Source organism: Neopsephotus bourkii, unplaced genomic scaffold (assembly GCF_033783945.1).
Source record: "Neopsephotus bourkii isolate Nb327-2 ecotype Australia unplaced genomic scaffold, CSIRO-AGI_Nbou_v1 NB_1446, whole genome shotgun sequence".
Taxonomy (NCBI): domain Eukaryota; kingdom Metazoa; phylum Chordata; class Aves; order Psittaciformes; family Psittacidae; genus Neopsephotus; species Neopsephotus bourkii.
The window spans coordinates 490,246-509,210 of record NW_026901923.1 but is presented as its reverse complement, the minus strand read 5'-3'; the positions used below and the strand labels follow the sequence as shown (position 1 = coordinate 509,210).

The following is an 18,965-nucleotide window of genomic DNA, read 5'->3' as shown; positions in this document are numbered from 1 at the left end:
GCTAATCCACACAACAGGGCTAAATTAATCTCTCTCTACTTTGAGCCTCTTGGCACATAAAAGAGAAACATCTAACTGAAAAGAGACTAGTACCTCAGAGGAGACCTCACTGAGTTTGGCTGAGGCTGAGAGTGTTTCTCTCAGCCCATGGTTACAGCAGCCAGTTGGAGGGCAGTATTAAAATATGTACCTCCACACTTCACTCATGGCCACTGTTGTGGCCTCTGCCCTGCCCTGAAATCAGGGTGCCTGCTGGCAGACCTGCTCCCCAGGAAGGGGATCTGAGGGCAGCTTTTGGGTGTGTGCAGCCTTCACATACCTGAGACAACAGAGGTATCCCCAGTTCACATGGTGGTCTCAAGCCCAGTCTTGGGCACAGGTTTGGGCCCACTTTGTGACCAACAGTATGAAAGCTGCTTGCCTCCTGCTGCTGTCCTGGGCTCATCCTTAGCTTCAGGCTGCAGTTCCTTGCCAGAAGAGTGAGCACACTTCTCTGCTGGGCTGGAGTCACCCTGGCACCACCTCATGCAGGCGCTGGTGCTCCACTGCAAGGAGCTGCACCAAGTGTCACTCACCAGCACTAGCCCCAGGCTGGTAGGAAGTCCAGAAGTGTCTCTCAGAGGGTTGACAGAAGTTTACCAATCCTCAGCCAGGGTGAAGGAGCATCTCCAAGGCATTTCTGCAGCTCTGTTAAGCCTGGGACAGAGAACACTAAGCAGTGTCAGGGCATCACAGGAGGAGCCCATCCTCCTCCTCAGGTCCCAGTAACTCTCCCCTCTCTCCCAGGAAGGACCGGTTCTCCTGTAACCATATAACCACAGAGAATTCCCAGCTTATCTGCTTGCTCAGAAGAGGGCTGTGATAAAGCTCCAGCCACATAGGACAGTCAGAGCATGCTGCCACAGCAACCAGACGTGCACAGTAGCTGTACTCACCTGTGCCAGCCTGAGCTCATCAGCTGGGCATCAGTGTGAAAACTCCTGCATCCCTGTTTCCATGGCTAAGTGACCAACATGTTTTTCTTGCCTCCTTCGTACCAAAGTGATATCCAGATACTGAAGTACCAGCACAGGCGTGAACTGAGATCCTTTCCACCCACTCTTATCTTTATTAATTCTCTACAGGGATATAGCGTATGTTACAGAATAAACCATGAAGTGTTTGTCAGATGCAACTTTCAATAGCAAAAGACCTAAAACAAGCTGCAGAAAGCCAAGGTGATGCTCCCAGGGCTGTGTGTCTGACACGGGAGTTCAAGCAAAGTGACCGAGGTCTGGCAGAGGCAGAGACCTTGTGCCTGGTAAGTTACTTCTCTGCCCTTGTGCCAGAAGATAAAAATAGTCACATTCCTGGGAAGAAACAAAGGATGGCTGTTTTCTCTCCCCTGATATGTGTAGGATAGTCAAACCTAAAAGAGGTACTATACGTTCTGCCTAATGCAACATGCTGGGCGGATGTCTTGTGCTCTGTGGCTCTTGCAGCTCTCTCCTCCACTTGTGCTTCCCCTTACACCAGATAGGCCAGTGTACCCATTCAGACATTGCTCTCTTGTCTCCTTAGCTGTCCCAAAGAGGCAGTTGTGAACATCTCCAAGTACCAAAAGAGCAAGTAGTGTTTGTCCAGCACATGTAGAGTGATGCAGGTGCAGTTATTGCAGTCCAACCTCTTTCTCCCTTTGGGAGGGAGATCTCTCAGCAGTTCTCTATCATCACCTTGTTATATATGAGGTGCTTACCAGCAAAGGGTCCTGGTCCCTCACCATCAGCAGGAGGCCCTACAATGGAAATCCATTACAATTCAGACAACAGCACTAGTGATCAGACTGCTTGGAAGTCTGTAACACTTGTTTTATAAGCTAATGATTACCAGACTTGTTCCGTGGCAAAATAAATGTCTGGATAGCCAAACAGACCTATCCTGAGAATAAAGTTTAATTTTATTTGTAAGGAAGGAGTCACAGAAAACTTGAGCTGAAATATTCCTTGAAGAGGCCATCCAGCATGTTCCCCGGGCCTCAGCAGGATGAGAATGCTTAATCCGCTGTTTGAAACCCCCAGTGCTGGAAATCCTCTCCCAGAAATTTATTTCAGTGCTTCATTTGGAACAAAAAAACCCCAAACCAAACAAAAAACCACACATTACTTAACCTTCCCTGCAATTTAAGCCATGGTAGAGAAAGTGAAAAGTTTACTTCTTTCTCACTTGCATTTTTCCACAAACGGTTGTCCTTCAAAGCTCCCACATCTCCCTTCAGTATCTTCTTCTCTCTGATGACAGCAATTCTATCAGCTTCAGACAAGCATTTAATTACATACAATTATTTTTTAACCCAGGCAGTCATGCATTTGATCCTGAAGCCATGGCAGGAGAATGTGTGGCAGGAGAAACAAACGATACGTGACAAAACCCAGTAAGATCTTAGGCCCATATTGTCTCAGTAGGGCTTTAGCTTCTTCTTGGTATAATCCATCCAAGAGGCACGAAGACAACAAGGTACAGTAAAAACAAGTGAACCACAGAAAGATACGGGTTTCAAGGCTCAATGCTCTGTACCCTACCATGGAGAGACACCTTTGAAGAAAAATGTCCACAGGGATGAATGCCCATCACCTTGAATCTCCTCCACTGGGTCTCTTCATCTCCATTTGAGGCTCTCTCTAATTTTCTGCAACAAAAGCTGCCATTTCATAGCTGAGTGTTTCGCAAGGCTGGGAGGGAGGGATTCCTTACTGTTGGAAGCTTTCTTTTCCTAGTGCCCCGTGGAGCAGAGAGGCCACTGTCCCTCCCGGGGCAGACGTTCAAGGTCTCTCTCTGGGGTGGTTTGGAGTCCGCTGCTGAGTGCGGGGCCGGGGCCGTGGGGGCAGTGCTCGCTGCTGTACCTGGGGCTGCGGCAGCGGCCGCTGCTGCACACGCTGCTGCGTTGGGGTGGGATTACACGGCGCCTGCCAGAGCTCCCTCACCATCATCTCACTGTCCATGGAGCGCACCTGCGCCAAGTGCTCCTCTCCTGCAAGAGAGCACCCCGCAGTCAGGCACAGTCTGAGCAGAAGTGGGACAGAGCAAAAAGTACTGGGCCCAAGCAAGAAAAAGCCAATGTTGGTCTTACCTAAGACTGCTGTCACTCTCAGGTGTTCCTGCTACTCCAGTCAACAAGCAAAATCTCCTCTACTTTCACATCCCAGGCAAACCCAAAAGCTTTTTTTTTGGCTGCCTGGCTGAGGTCAAAGTACCTGGGGGCATTTGGGGCACCTCTCCCCTCTTTGTGCTGGGGGAACCCACCAGTCACCAGTGGACAGCCCCAGCCTGAGCTGCTCTGAACTATGTTGGAAACAGGACACTGAAAACAAAGTGAGATGCAATCACAGAAAGCAATCAGTATCAAAGCACTCTGCCCTGCCAGTAGCAGTACTGGAAGCCGGAGGCCCATTTTGACAGCACTGATTTCCCCATGTGCAGAAGTAAATTCATGCCAGATGACTCTTTGTCACTGCTTTATCATTTCTGTAACATCAGTCAGCTTAGTTTAGGGGTTGAGTCACTTGGGACACTGAAATGGCCTTAAGAACACACAAAACTGTTTCAAAGAGGCTAGTCACTCTCTTATATTACTTCTCATTTTCCCAGACTTATCTTTTTCTTCATTCTTGCTGAATCCAGACCCAAGAACTGAGGGCATGCTATCAATGTACAGTTGAAGAAGTAACATATCTCACTCAAATAAGAACAGCTATAATGCAGAGTAACACTCAAATGGCTATGCTCACACCATCATTGTGCTTGTGAGCTATGGCAAGCCGCCTGAGATGACATCCTGTGGTTGCAATGTAGTGAGCTCTCCCAGTGAATGGGGAAAGCTCTTGCCTATTCTTCATCATCATAATAACTTTGGGGAAAGCAGGAGGGTAATGGCAAGTTACCCACACTCAGATGTAGTGAGGTTGCACTCCCCTCAGCCACAGAACTGGTCATGGTCACCCTTCTTGTCAGCCTGGCCGGTGGGCACCTTTGAGACAGCAGCTGAGGTTTCTTTCAGGCATCTTGACAGAGGTGCCTGTTGTGTATAAAGGAGCTTTTACTCCAATTTTGTAACTCATGAACTGACTCACACAGAGAGTAACTGCTGTTTGAGACCACACAGGAAGCCTGATACAAAGTGTGGGGGCAGGACTCAAAACAAGCCTCTGAAAAAGCCCTGCCAGGGCAACCTCCCTCCTGCTTTAGCTTCCCAACCTAGAAGTGGGCCAGACAACTCTTCTTGTGTGGCAGCTTAGTGTTTTCTGTCCACCAAAACTAGCAGCAATGCCCAGGTTGTAAATTCAAGGCAAACTCTCTAAGACCAAGACCCCACTCTCAGAGAACACTGTCAGAGTATTTCCCACAGTCTTAAGGTGCCATGAATTTTGGGCAACATTTGAAATATCTGCCCACCCTGAAAACCTCAACTCTTTAAAGTGCCCCAGGTGGGGCCTCCAGTGTTGACAGGCCTCCAAGGACATTGTTCTGTAGAGAGAACAAGTTCTGTGAGATGCCTGAGGAAATTCAGAGCTGAGCTCTTCTTGCCCCTTTTCACTGTCTGCAGTATTTCCAAAAGTGACTAACGATTTCAAGGACCCTAATTTTGCACCATATAAATTTGTCAAAAATCTGCTGATGGGATACCTAACTGTATATTTTAGCCCCACAGATGCTCATTACCGGTGGCCTTAGCCAAGCTTTAGAGGAGCAGTTCTTTCACCATGACTAAAAACAGGGCTTGACAACAAGAAGTCTTTTGTTCAAAGCAGTGTATCAGAAAACAAGACTGGCAATGCCAGCGGATCTGCTGAGATTCACCATATGCCAAAACCCTGTTGTTGCTCATACCAAAGTAGAGCATACTCCTGCCCACAGGGCTCACTGTCAGCATGAAGCTCTAAGATTTTAGGTGGCTGGTTAACAACATAAAGCCTCTTAAACACTTACCATCAACTTCCAGCCTTTCTGCTTTCTTCCTCCTGATACAATAAATAAGTAAAATCATGAAGATGAGAAAGAAGACTGCACCTCCTGCTATGCTTAAGATGAGATAAAGGTCCAGCTGGCCTAGTTAAGGGAATGAAAGAGGATGTTAGAGAGAAAGAAATAACGTGCACAACATCTGCCTAGAATTCTCTCTTTTCTTCTGTCAACCATAAAGGCAGCCCCAGTGACAGAGCCCATCCTTTGCCTTTTCTCTGTAGACAGCATAAAGTTGCTGGTCCTCATTGTGGAAAATTTTGATTGCTCCCTGATGTATCTAAGTTTTGCAGAAAATTGAAACCATTCATGTGAGCCTGCTCATTTGATTTAAATTACCACAAATGCCGTGTTCCTGCTAGCAATGGATACTTCTAGGGACAACGAGCATGCAGGCAGTGCACAGCATCTAAAAAAACTAGACTTTCAAAGTACTTCCTACTGAGCTGGAAACACTGAGACTATCTCTCTTCAGGGTATGTTGCTACTTCCCCTGCAATTTTTGTCTGTAGGCAAATTTAAAAAAATAGTGAAAAGAACATAACCAAGTATCCCAGTCTCAAAATGAGAGTTCAGTTTGCCCAGTGAACAAAAATTCATGACATTTCCTTATTGTCACCAGTGAGGTTTGCTGAATGCTGGCTTTCCTCCACCATTTCCTGCTCGGGCTGTCCTTCTGACATCCAGTGCTCATGCTCGAGCATGTGTGCTGTGGAGTGAACCCATCAGAAGTGCATCTTCCTTGGGGGACAATGTTCCAAAGAGGACAGCACCACTGGTACCACTCTTAACATTCACTGGGTATGCATATGGAGGGCAGAGAGTGATGGCACAATTTAAGGAAAAGTTCTTTCCTGTGAGTGTGGTCAGACACTGGAACAGGTTGCCCAAGGAAGCTGTGAATGCTCCATCCTTGGCAGTATTCGAGGCCAGGTTGGACAGAATCTTGGGCAACATGATCTAGGGTGAACCATCCCCACCCATGGCAGGGAGGTTGGAACTGGATGATCTTGAAGGTCCTTTCCAACTCAAACCATTCAATGAATCTATGGTTATATGATTCTATGTCTACAGTATAAAGGCCACCGTCAGCCTGGGCTGCCCCAGTGGGAAAAAAAAAAAAAAAAAGACAAGTACCCTCACTAATGTGGTTGTTTTCACCTTTTTTAGCTACCAGTGTTACACAGAGGTGTATTTTGCCATTTCCGTGCCTGTTTCTCCCAGCTGACTTTAAGTTGAGCCCTGGCAGATTCACACATGGTTCATGCTTAAATGCAGTCAACTGAGCTGAAGCCCATCTGAAATATGCCTTCCTGCTAAAGGTCAAAATTCAAGGTGACAAGCCCTAAATGCAGGACCAGAAGTTCATGAAGGGCAGCAGGGCTGGAAAGAGGTTTAGTTTCAATCTGAGGGATTTGCAATCTAATCCTGGGACCACACAGAAATGTTCGAGGGGGTTTTGTTTGAGTAGGAAGGGTAGTACTACAGGTTTTCCTGTGGGTTTTTATTTTTTTTGTGTGTGTGTATGTGTGTCTTAGAAATGCTATATTTGCATGTTGAAGATCAGTGTGGCAAACCTTTAATTTCTCTGTTAATGATGTGAGAAAAAACAAGTTCTTCCACCCAACTCACCCGGTGAAGGAAGAGCATTTCTCAAGGGTGAGGAGAAGTGAAATCAAGTATTTAGGTGATGGCTAATGTCTGGCTATACTAGCAGTGTAGGCGGGCCCATGGTTGCCTGTCTTGTGCCCTGGGATGGCCAGCATTAGACAGCATTTCCTCATTAAGACAACATGTTTGGGCTAGTTTACCCAGGAGACCACCTCCAGTGGAAAACAGCATTGCAGTGCTCTCTGAGAGCCTCTCTGCCATCCACAAGGCTCTTGACTCCAGAAAAACCTCTATCCGTCTTCCAGTGAACACCAGGCCTCTCAGAGGGTGGGGAAAAACATCACTAGCAGTAGGAGAAGAGGAGCAGGGCTCACATCCCACTGCCCCCTGCTTGGGCTTTCTGCTGTTAAAGCAGGGATGCTGTAAGGGTAGCAGTGAGGTTGGCAGCAGCAGGGTGGACAAGGTGGAGATGCAACAGGGGCAGGGAATGTCAAGCAGGAAGCATGACTCACATCACTGTTACCACAGCAGTATCAGCTGCCAGTAACTGCAGCAGTGTTAAACTTGCGCTACTGGGTACCTGGAATCATCAATGCTCGTGACACCTGGACCAGTCCTACAGATACACACAACTGGGACACGCTTTGTGGGTCTACTTTAGCAGATTTTGGCAAAACCAGAGTTTTTACCTGAGCACTTAGTTACTTTTTCAACCATTTTTTCACTGACTTGGTTCTTAACAACACATCTGAACATCCCAGAATGCCGCGTGTGCAATTCCAAACTTGTTGCATTCTTTTGTATCTTCTTGCTTTTATCTTGAGTCAGTTCTATTATAAACGTTTCATCTTTAGCCTTCTGCTTCACTTCACACTTGACAAATACAGTTTTGTTCATGCATTCAGCACTGAGGACTGGCTGAGGGACAGGCCCTGAAAAAGAAGAGAAGGCACAGGCACATCTGAGATGGTTTTCCTTTTGAAAACCTCCGTTATTGAGCAGAATAGAGTATTAGCACCCAATAAGCAGCAAGTAACACCAGCTAATGAGACTGGAGAAGAATATAGAGCAAATCGGACCTCTGCTAGAGAAGTAACATGGCCATAATAAAGACAATACAGTTTATTAGCCTGCATATTTTAGCCTGGCAAAGCAGAGCTGTGACACCATGGCTGGACTACTTTCAGGCTGAGCATGGCCCACAGTCAGCAAGGCAGACAGGGGAAGGAAGGAAGTTGTGTTTTCAGGGGAGGCAGTGGACGGTAGGGACTCAGAGCCACAGCCCCCTCCAACACGCCAATGTTTTGATGCATATGATGTTGGTTCTAATCTGCCTGTGGCCATCAGGAGAGAATTCTTCTAAGGCAGGACTAAAAACTTCTTGTGATGGTTATGTACTATCAACAGCACCCAACTAGCACAACAGCAACAATATGAAACCCCATCAAAACAGAACAGAAAACACAAAACACAGACACTTCTTAGCTCTCAATGAGGCTATGACAGAAATAACTGATTTCTGTCTCTTTTTACATCCCACAAACAGCTAACTACATTTTGGTTCCAGATTCTCTATCACTGGTGGTACTGAAAGAGGCAGAAAAGCAAACTGGCAGGGATATCAAATGGAAAAAAGTTAATTTCTACATTTTAGACCAGGTAAACAAATCCATGCCACGGTCACCTCTAGTTACAGGCAGTACAAGTTATTGAGATCAAACATTTTAAAGCCAATAAGGGCTATTAGGTTTGTATCAAAGTATAATCTGACTGACAAATAGCTCTAGCACCCAACAGTTACTAAAAGATTTCTAAAGCTGGGTGTTGGAGGTAAGGAAACCTCTCTACTGCACAGCAGATGAAAATGATGAAATGATGCAGCACATACCTGAGTTGGAACCTTAACCTGAAACTGAACCCAGGACACCCCAATGACAGCTCAGTGGCTTAAAGCATGAGTTGAATCTCCTTCTTTGGAGACATTCAAAACCCGCCTGGACACGTTCCTGTGTAACCTTATCTAGGTGTTCCTGCTCCGGCAGGGGGATTGGACTAGATGATCTTTTGAGGTCCCTTCCAATCTCTAACATACTGTGATACTGTGATACTGTGATGAGTAAATATCATGAGGCCCTGATGACTTCCTGAATCTGTAGGCCACCTGCAATAGTAATTCCCAAAGCAGTGAGACACTCTCGCTGCTCAGCAGTCCATTAGCCACAGATCTCAGCACTGCAGAAACCCTGCTAAAACTATTCCAGATGTTGTTGTTGCCTTACCAAGGCAACACTTCCAGAGTGCCAGCTGTTGCCCACAAACTCTAGAGGTTGGCAGAGGTGTGCACCCTGGCTGAAGAAGGAAGAGCAAAATCATTCTATTGCTGGGAAAAAGAACCAAACCATGATGCCCTACAGTTTAGAGGTCTGGAAATGTGACAGCATCCATAAGAGAGCAGAATAGCCATCCCACCTTTTTTACTCATCCCAAAAGCCTTGGACTGCTACCATTCTATTACTCAGGACAAGATACAGCACAGGATTGGAGGACGCCTTCATGCTTGGAGCCCACATAGCTGAAATCCTCAGGCAGGTGCTTAAGTGTGCTTCAGACAGAGCAATCTTTATATTTGTGGTGTTATGTTATGCAAGGATAGGGTACAGAAGTCTTCTGTCTCTGGAAATTCAACTATTGTGCTGTTTGTCAGAGGAAGTGATTGCTGGCTATTTTTTATGTTAGAGCAAAAATTCTGTGGGATTGCATTGCATAAATACAGGTATTTAGTGCCACCTGAGCTCCTGAGCTCTTCTCAGGAACTGTCAGATGCAGTGCAAGGTGCTCACCTACCTGGAGCACTGGCTGGACACCAAGAGTCATAGCTTAGTACCCATCAAATAACACCAGAAATACTTGCTGTGCTCCCACAAGAGGTTTCTGGAAGCAGGGTGCTGCTGGGAGCACAGCCCCACCTGCATGGTGATATCCCACCTCAGGCCCCTTTGAGGTACTGCTTGAGATGCTGTAATGGGATTGACCACACTCACCCTTGATGTGCTCATGGTTGCTTGCTTGGGCACGTGTGAAAACATGGTGGCCAACAAGGAGGGGAGCCAGAAAGAAGAAGGGGACCAGAGGACATCGACAGAAGCAAGGAAAGGAGGAAGAGATGATGAGCGAGTTGAGAGTCTGTGGGTGAGAATTAAGGGGCAGGCTGGCAGGGGCGATACTGTTGTGGGGGTCTGTTACAGGCCACCGGATCAAGGTGAGGAAGTTGACGAGGCCTTCTACAGGCAGCTGAGAGTGGCCTCACAGTCACAGGCCGTGGTCGTCGTGGGGGATTATAACTTCTCTGATGTTTGCTGGAAGGACTACTCGGCAACCCAGCCGCAGTCCAGGAGGTTCCTCCAGTGTATGGATGATAACTTCCTCATGCAAATGGTGGATGAGCCAATCAGGAGAGGAGCGCTGCTGGATCTCATCCTCACTAACAAGGAGGGTCTGATCGAAGCAGTGAAGGTTGAGGGCTGCCTTGATTGCAGTGACCACGAGATGGTGGAATTCAGGATCTTGTGTGGTAGGACCAGTAGAATAGCAAGTAGAATTGCAACCCTGGATTTTAGCAGGGCGAACTTTGGCCTCTTCAAGCAATTGCTAGGGGAAATCCCATGGGCAAGGCTGCTTGAAGGTAAAGGGGCCCAAGATAGTTGGTTGACGTTCAAGGACTGCTTTTTTCCGAGCTCAAGGTCAGAGCATCCCGACACATAGGAAGTCAAGGAAGAGGGTCAGGAGACCTGCGTGGCTAAATAGGGAATTACTGGGTATGCTAAAGTGGAAGAGGAGAGTTTTCAGGTCATGGAAAGAGGGGCTGGCCACTTGGGAGGAATATAAGGCTGCTGCTAGGGGATGTAGGAAGGCTGCTGCTAGGGGAAGTAGGAAGGCAGCTAGGATGACTAAGGCCTCCTTGGAATTAAAGCTGGCGAGAGGGGTCAAGGACAGCAGAAAGAGCTTTTTCAAATACATGGCAGGTAAAACTAACACCAGAGACAATGTAGACCCACAGATGAACGGGACGGGTGCCCTGGTGACAGAAGATACAGAGATGGCAGAGTTACTGAATGCCTTCTTTGTCTCTGTCTACTCTGCCAGAGGCAGTCCTGAAGAGCCCTGTACCGCTGAGACCTCAGATGAAGTCAGGTCAACGGAGTGGTCTGCCTTAGTCAATGAGGAATGGGTTAGAGACCAGTTGAGCAATCTGGACATCCATAAATCCATGGGTCCAGATGGGATGCACCCACGGGTGCTGAGGGAACTGGCTGAGGTCATTGCTAGACCACTCTCCATCATCTTTACCAAGTTTTGGGAAATGGGAGAGGTGCCTGAGGACTGGAGGAAAGCAAATGTCACTCCTGTCTTCAAAAAGGGCAAGAAGGAGGACCCGGGTAACTATAGACCAGTCAGCCTCACCTCCATCCCTGGGAAAGTGACGGAATACCTTATCCTTGGTGCCATCTTAAGGCATATCAAGGATAAGAGGGTTGTGAGGGGCAATCAACATGGCTTCACCAAGGGGAAGTCATGCTTGACCAATCTCGTAGCCTTTTATGGGGAAATAACACGGTGGATGGATGATGGCAGAGCGGTGGATGTGGTCTACCTTGACTTCAGCAAAGCGTTTGACACGGTCTCCCACAGCACCCTCACGGCTAAATTGAGGAAGTGTGGTCTGGATGATCGGGTAGTGAGGTGGACTGTGAACTGGCTGAAGGAGAGAAGCCAGAGAGTTGTAGTCTATGGGGCGGAGTCTAGTTGGAGGCCTGTATCTAGTGGAGTGCCTCAAGGGTCGGTACTGGGACCAGTATTATTTAATATATTCATCAATGATTTAGATGAGGGAATTGAGTGTACTATCAGCAAGTTTGCTGATGACACTAAGCTGGGAGGAGTGGCCGACACGCCAGAAGGCTGTGCTGCCATCCAGCGAGACCTGGACAGGCTGGAGAGTTGGGCAGGGAATAACTTGATGAAATATAACAAGGGAAAGTGTAGAGTCCTGCATCTGGGCAGGAACAACCCCAGGTTCCAGTATAGGTTGGGGAACGACCTGTTAGAGAGCAGTGTAGGGGAGAGGGACCTGGGGGTCCTGGTGGACGACAGGGTGACCATGAGCCGACACTGTGCCCTTGTGGCCAAGAAGGCCAATGGCATCCTGGGGTGTATTAGAAGGGGGGTGGTTAGTAGGTCGAGAGAGGTCCTCCTTCCCCTCTACTCTGCCCTGGTGAGACCTCATCTGGAATATTGTGTCCAGTTCTGGGCCCCTCAGTTTAAGAAGGACAGGGACCTGCTGGAGAGAGTCCAGCGCAGGGCAACTAAGATGATTAAGGGAGTGGAGCATCTCCCTTACGAGGAAAGTCTGAGGGAGCTGCGTCTCTATAGTTTGGAGGAGATTGAGGGGTGGCCTTATTAGTGTATATAAATATATAAAGGGGAGTGTCACGAGGATGGAGCCAGGCTCTTCTCAGTGGCAAACAATGATAGGACAAGGGGCAATGGGTACAAACTGGAACACAAGAGGTTCCACTTAAACTTGAGAAGAAACTTCTTCTCAGTGAGGGTGACAGAGCACTGGAACAGGCTGCCCAGGGAGGTTGTGGAGTCTCCTTCTCTGGAGACATTCAAAACCCACCTGGACGCATTCCTGTGTAACCTTATCTATCTGCTCCGGCAGGGGGATTGGACTAGATGATCTTTTGAGGTCCCTTCCAATCTCTAACATACTGTGATACTGTGATACTGTGAAGAGATCCAGATTGCTGTCAGTGGCAGGAGGAAGGAGGTGAATCTCCCAGAAGTCCCCTCCCCTCACAAAAAAGCAGAAAGGGTGACAATGAACAGGAAAGGCTGTAGAAGAGAGAGGAAATACCAAGTCTTATTTAGCTATGATAAGAATTGTATATGAAGAGCAAAAACTCACCCTGAACGATGAACACTGTATGTTCTTCTGCCTTCTGTTTTCCGTCCTGCCCGTAAACAGTCACCGTGTAATTTCCACTGTCCTCTTTCACTGCCTGCTCTATCTGCAGAGTCCCATTTAGGAATATCTTGCACCTGCACTGCTCCTTTTTGACATAGTACTTAACTTTCCTGTCTTTTATCTGAAGCAATCTTTTTCTGTCTTTCATCCATGTTGCATCATATACACTCCCAGCAGCAGTGATGCTGAGAAGAGCCGACTCATTCACTGCCACATAAAACCAGTTGGTGACAGAGCCTGTAAAGGGAAGCACAACCAGCCTGCCAACGTGTCTCCAGCAGCATTCACTCTAGTGCTTGGCAGCCACAGTGGTGACCCGAAAGGTCTTCATTTGGTACCCAGCCTCCACACACACATCTCGAGTTGCCTCAGCCTCTTTGCATTACTGATGCTGTCTTCTTCCCCTGGTCTAAAGCACCTCTTGATCATTCATTAGATATATGTCAGCGCACAATTTAACTGATAGCCAATGAAACTGAGTCCAGCTTTCAAAAGCTGGCCTTATACTCTGGCTGACTTATTTGGCATGATTTTGGATGGTAAAATTAATGGCTGCCCGTGAACTTAACCCCATCCTTAACTCTTCCTGAAAATAAGGTTATTTTGGTTTTGCACATGGCACAGGCTGGTACTCATAGAGTACCCATCACTGCAAACGTTACTGTGGACAGCAAGAAGACAAACTAGTAAGGGCCATGGACATTAGGATCAGTTCAGCAATGACAGTGATGATGATAATAATAATCATAATCATAGCCCTTGCCAATCAGTGAGTGAGTGTAAGGCACAGAACCAAAGTCAGACACAATACTGCCAGGTTGCAGTGCCCCCGCTTCACCTATCATGGGCACACTGCCCCAGTGGAATATTTCTACTCGATTTTTCTAGCACAGAATCACAATGTGGCAAGTAAGGCATGTAGAAACAGACAGCTAACCATATCCTGTGAACTGATCAGGCACTGCAGACATTAGGAGAGAAGTAAAGGACAAATAAATCTTTTCTCTTTGCAGATGTCCTTTGATGATAGGTCACTTCCTCAGCACAGGTAAGAGTAGGTGCTTCCCAAAAGTGCTACTGGGCAGCACCTGGCATGCGGCTGCTGAAGGGATACTCAGGAAAGCCAAGGCTGCCAAACATCATGTTACTACCCATGGAGATGATGTACTCTTGGGGCTGTGCCTGGGTGGCCTGCCCTCTCCCCTCCAGGCTCCTTCTCAGCCTTTGCAAGGCCCATCTCCAGTGAGCCCGTTCTTTTGGAGTACGAAGTTTGCTGGGAGGGCGCTTGAAGGAACTGTCTCCATGCCTCCTTTGCAGGAGGATATAAAGGAGTGTTCACAAGTGTTGGGTCCGATAAACTCACTGACAACCGAATAGGCGCTCAGAGACACTGCTTATTTCGTTTGTCATTTTCTTATGTTCATTTCTCTTTTTACAGGATAAAGCCAGTCTGCACAAGGGATTTCCCTCCATATCACCAGATAAAGCTGATTCTGCTCTAATTTTATGTATTTTAAGCACTTTCGTCCCCCCATAGAGAAACTATGTTTATGGATATTTTTGTTACAGTCCTTCATTCATGGTATCTAGGACAATGCTAAACTATGTCACAGAGAGGAAACTAAAACCCAGTTGCCATTTCATGAAATCAACAATACTACAGATAATCAAAGAACTAAAACAGTGCATCTCTGCAACAAAAACATTAATACTGCAGTGCTTCCATCAATTGACCCCCATCTAAGGGAGGGGCTGTTATTTCACCATGGCATTTTTTACAAAGTATTTGAAGCACCTAATGAAAGGTTCTGAAATAAAGCTATCAACCAGCCTTGGAAGCAGCTATCCTCTACACAGATGTCACTGCAAATTACACCCAAATGTATGAATTATGATACTTCTTTCCGCTCAGTCATGCACTGGCATTCAGAGCTAGTAATAGGACTTCTTTGAATAACAGATACTATTACTGATTCTTTCTGGAAGTACAGAAAAAGAGTTTTCAAGGATAATTTAATGGCATCTCTATGGATAGACCACCTGGACGTATCTGGCCATTTATCTGATCTCCATAGTCTTGCTAATAGAAAGCTGATTATTCCACACATATGATACTAGAAATCTCTTTAGCTAAAGTAACAGCATTTCTGCTAATGCCAACTGAAATGTGCTCCAAGGGGCAGAAAGACCCAACTGTCAGCTCACTTGCAGTCACAAGAAAGAGTTAAAATGAAAAGCTCCTGTAGTAACTTTAGAGAACTAAAGAAGTATTTGAAAAGAGTTTTCCATTCAAGAAAATAATCATAATGTCTGCTGGGGAAGATGTTTCATATATCACAATCCAAACAAACAAAAATATTTAACTATTAATTTTGTTCTGGGAGAAGAGCATTGAACAGCCATACATGCAATCTGTAGTGGAATGAACAGAAAAAAACAACATCCATGTATGATTGTATTGTCCCCATCCCTTCTACATTTCTCTAATCTATGAGTTAACACCTTAATTAAGTTTTTAGATTAATACTTTTAAAAATGAGAGCAATAAAATGCAAAATATAAAAGATATATTTATTTGCTTTCTGTTTTCACATCTTAGACTTCTTCAGCTCCACTGAAGACACTGAGATATATCACTTTCTGTTAATATTTATGGAAGAATATAATTTGCACTTTCAAAAGATTCTCATCTTTGATAAGAAAAGGAAATTACATGCGATAATGCACAGTGAACTGGCTCTCTAATATAGTACAAGCTACCTCGAGGGCAGAGAGAAAACTACACGATGACATTTCTCGTTATACATGTGTCAAATTAAGACTCATTAACTTAAAACCAAAACTGTTTAGAGCTTATTATTATAACTGGAAGAGGAAACTCAGATCCTGCCCTCCCCCAGCTGAAAATTAAATCAAATAATAACCCAAAGGTCTTCACTCACTGAGAAAGTGGAACTGTTTTCTTATCACTAACATCCCACCATTGTAAATGGTTTAAATTGCAAGTTTAACAATGCCAGCCTGAAAATGCAAAAAGAAAGGGTAAGAAAAACTCACATTTTACACTCGGAAACAAAAGCAGCAGGCTCTTGATTAGAAAAATTCTCATAAAGTTCATTTTCAGGTCAGAAAAAATCCAATGGCCCCTTGTCTAATGATAGCTCCTGGAAGGTGTAAGGATTTTCTGCTGTGAGCAGGCAGTGGTGGGACGTGTCGGCACAGCCCTCGTGCCCTCCTCCCCTCCTCCCTCTCTCACCGCAGCACTTCTCATTCCAGCACAGGCACAAAAACCACGGGCAGAAGCACCTCTCAACGCAGCATTTTATCAGGATGCGGACAACATGTAGCGACAAGGAAAATGCACACTAAAATACAGAACACCCCTGAAACCCATTTACCCAGCTAGAGGCCCTCATCCTCTTCAGTGTTCACCCAAAGAGTTTAACTTCAGCACCTACATCCATCCTACTGGGATGGATTCATTTTTGTGGTAAGGGTGAAGGGAATCCTTCTGCTCCCCCATAGCCTTAGCAGCAGCAAGGGGACAGCAAGCCCAGGTCCCCCAGCGGGGAGCAGGTAGCCATTGGCTGTTGGACAATGTGTAGAAAGGAGATACACTTCCCTTGGAAACCATCGGGATCAGCTTCACATCAATGTGTGATCTATGAAAGGCTGGCTAGTGCCACAGAAAGGTGCCCAGTGCCACAGAAAGGTGCCCTGCAGAGACAGTTGAGCAAGCTGAGAAATCAGGGGCCAAAAACACTGCCTTGTGTCTGGGCAGAAACCATCCCTGAAGCTGGTTGATGTGGGAAAGATGTTCATAAAAGAAGCTGGGACAAGGCATGGGAGTTAGCTCTAAAAACACGTGAGAAGCTTATAAAATCTTTATTCCTGATTCCAATATCAAACAGATGCGGTGGTGAGGATTTGGAATCATATCATCCCAGCACAAATCCTCTGCTACAGTGGCCACTGAAATCTTCCAACATTTTGTCACTGTTGTAGATCAAGAAAGACAACAGCAAAAAAAACAAAACTGTGTCACCCGAGATGTGCAATATTAGATGAACATTTTTCATTCATTCATGTCATTATTCTTCCTTGAAGTTATAAGAAGACCTGGTAAGACAACTCCCCTTCTCTGGCTTTATCATCTTTTAACTGGTACTAATGCTGGTAAAAACTACCCCTTTTGGCATAAAAGGAGAAAAAGTTACCTGAGGTGAAACATGCTGTGGTCACAGTATTGGTTCCTCTGCACAGCACAAGAAAACCTAGCTTTTCTTCCTTCTTTTTGTTATTGTTTCCTTACAAAGAACACACAAGAGAGGCACACACAAAAAGAGAGAGGAAGCAGCAGCAGCAAGATAACATTTGTGTGTCCAACCTCACTTTGTGGAGAAGAGCGAGCTGAGGGCAGAGGCTACTGTGCCCCGGCATCTCTCCAGTCAAGCACACTGTGCCAGCAGCACCAGCCCCAGGGGGTTTTGGGGACTCTTACCCCAGCCCCACTGGCAAGGACATGCAAGGTCTGCACACTTGGACACATCAGCTTCCAGCCCCAGCCTCAGTGCCTACAGGGCTTTGGGCAAAGGCATCAACCCCAATTTCTCCTGCTGGGTCCATGAAGCAGAGAGGAGGGGGAGGTCCCTGACACACTGAAACCACTCCCCACACTCTGCTTATCCTTGTCTTGGTTATTTCTCAAGGCAAAATCCCTCAAAGCCACCGCCTGCTTAGAGCATACCTCTGCACTTTGTCAGATTGCCAACACACAGGGGCAGGGACTATCATTCTGCTCCATACACACACTGAGCCTGCTTGGTGCTGTCCTGCTCGCTAAATGCTGCAGAGCCTCAGGCAGAAATGGGGATTGGTACAAATGAAGTACAAATGGAAAGACATGTATGTGTGGGAAGGTGAGTCAAAGATTATAGCAGCAGAACAAGGCTTACAAAGGATGCCCTGTACTAGTAAGGGCACTACTTCTAGTTAATCAAACCTCCCATGCAGAGATGCCCATGCATTTGTAAAAGCACAGCTGAAATGACTCAGACTGGAAGCCCCTATGCTGCAGCTGACCAGTTATATAGCACATCAAGCATGACATCTGTTTTTCCTCTTAGAGGAACAGGTAAACAGGAAAAGAAACCACACTTAAAGGACATAAAAACTCTGTTCAAAAATGAGTTTGCTGTGAACAGTGAAGAGGCCCTCGAGAGAGGTGGTGAGGACGCCGTAGTTGATGTCCCCTGTCCACTGTTCAGCACAAATGTCAGCCCAACCCTTTGAGTACTTGGAGTGTGTGCACAAAATCAACTTGCTTAGAGATTTTGTGTAACCAAAGCACAGCTGATCCAGCAAAGGGGCACATCACACACCTGTAGCAAGGATTCCACATGAGAACCTGGTGTGTGCATGGTCCATTCCACCAAATGGCCCCTTTCTCAACCAGCATCAGAAAAGTCCTGCACCATCACACCCAGCTGGACAAGGAGAAAGCAACCCATGTCTCTAACCTCAGCCTTCCTGCCAGATGAGAAGTGGAGAAATGGCAATAACCTTTCAGCTTTACTCTCCGTCTCTTGACGAGCAAGACAATGTTGTGTTGTAGTCTTGGCTACCCAGTTTAGAAGGAAGGGATTTTCTCCATGTTCCTGAGAGGAAGCACTGGAAGTTCCTGCACTGATGTCTCCAGTTTCCTACAAGTAAGGCATTAAGGACAGGGTATCTGACAGTACCTCTGGGAATCACAGCAGCTTTGGCCTACTGCCACAGAAGAGCTCTGAAGGCCAGCATGTACCTTCGACGGTATGGCATGGGACACATGTCATGAAAACAGCTACAGCAGAGAACACTGGTAAGGCAGCCCCACACTGACTGGCAATGCCCCCCAAGGATATAGCAAGAGCTATTGCTGATAGCTGTATCTTGCCACAGCCCAAACACCAACCCCCAGCTGGGCAGGATGAGGTGAGATCTGCCAGGCCTGCAGATAACTATGCCCTCATGCTCTCCTGCTTGCTGCAGACACTCTCTCTCATACCCATTACACAGGAAGTAACACTTCTGGGCTAAACATAAGCCAGGTAGAAAAATAGGGCACCAATAGAAAAGTAAATGTCTCCCAATATGGTGGTGCTGGACCTGTCTTCAGTTAGGCCTGTGACGCTTAAGGCTCTTTCATTTAGGCTAAGGCTGCTTGGCCCATCAGATTGCTAGACATCTTTATCTTATGACAGACATCAAAGCAGAGGAGTGAAGTGCAGCTGTGACAATGGGCTGTGTCTTTGCAGTCATCACTATCTCTGTGGTATTGTTTCCACTGCAA

The 18,965-nt window shown here is 46.5% G+C and overlaps 1 protein-coding gene across 2 annotated transcripts; it reads right to left on the bottom strand.

Annotated features, from left to right (window-relative positions):
• Window positions 1-1,913: 1,913 nt before the first annotated feature.
• Window positions 1,914-15,838, bottom strand: CD2 (CD2 molecule). Of its 2 annotated transcripts, none has more exons than XM_061368799.1 (5): window positions 15,692-15,838; window positions 12,575-12,871; window positions 7,296-7,538; window positions 4,963-5,082; window positions 1,914-3,007 (listed from the first exon to the last, which is right to left on the bottom strand). In XM_061368799.1, the coding sequence occupies exons 1-5, from the start codon at window positions 15,750-15,752 to the stop codon at window positions 2,799-2,801; spliced, it is 930 nt and encodes a 309-aa protein (XP_061224783.1). In that variant the 5' UTR covers window positions 15,753-15,838; the 3' UTR covers window positions 1,914-2,798. The 2 variants fall into 2 exon arrangements, with proteins under 2 accessions (XP_061224783.1, XP_061224784.1); XM_061368800.1 differs by lacking the exon at window positions 1,914-3,007 and adding an exon at window positions 3,065-3,337.
• Between the last annotated feature and the right edge of the window lie 3,127 nt (window positions 15,839-18,965).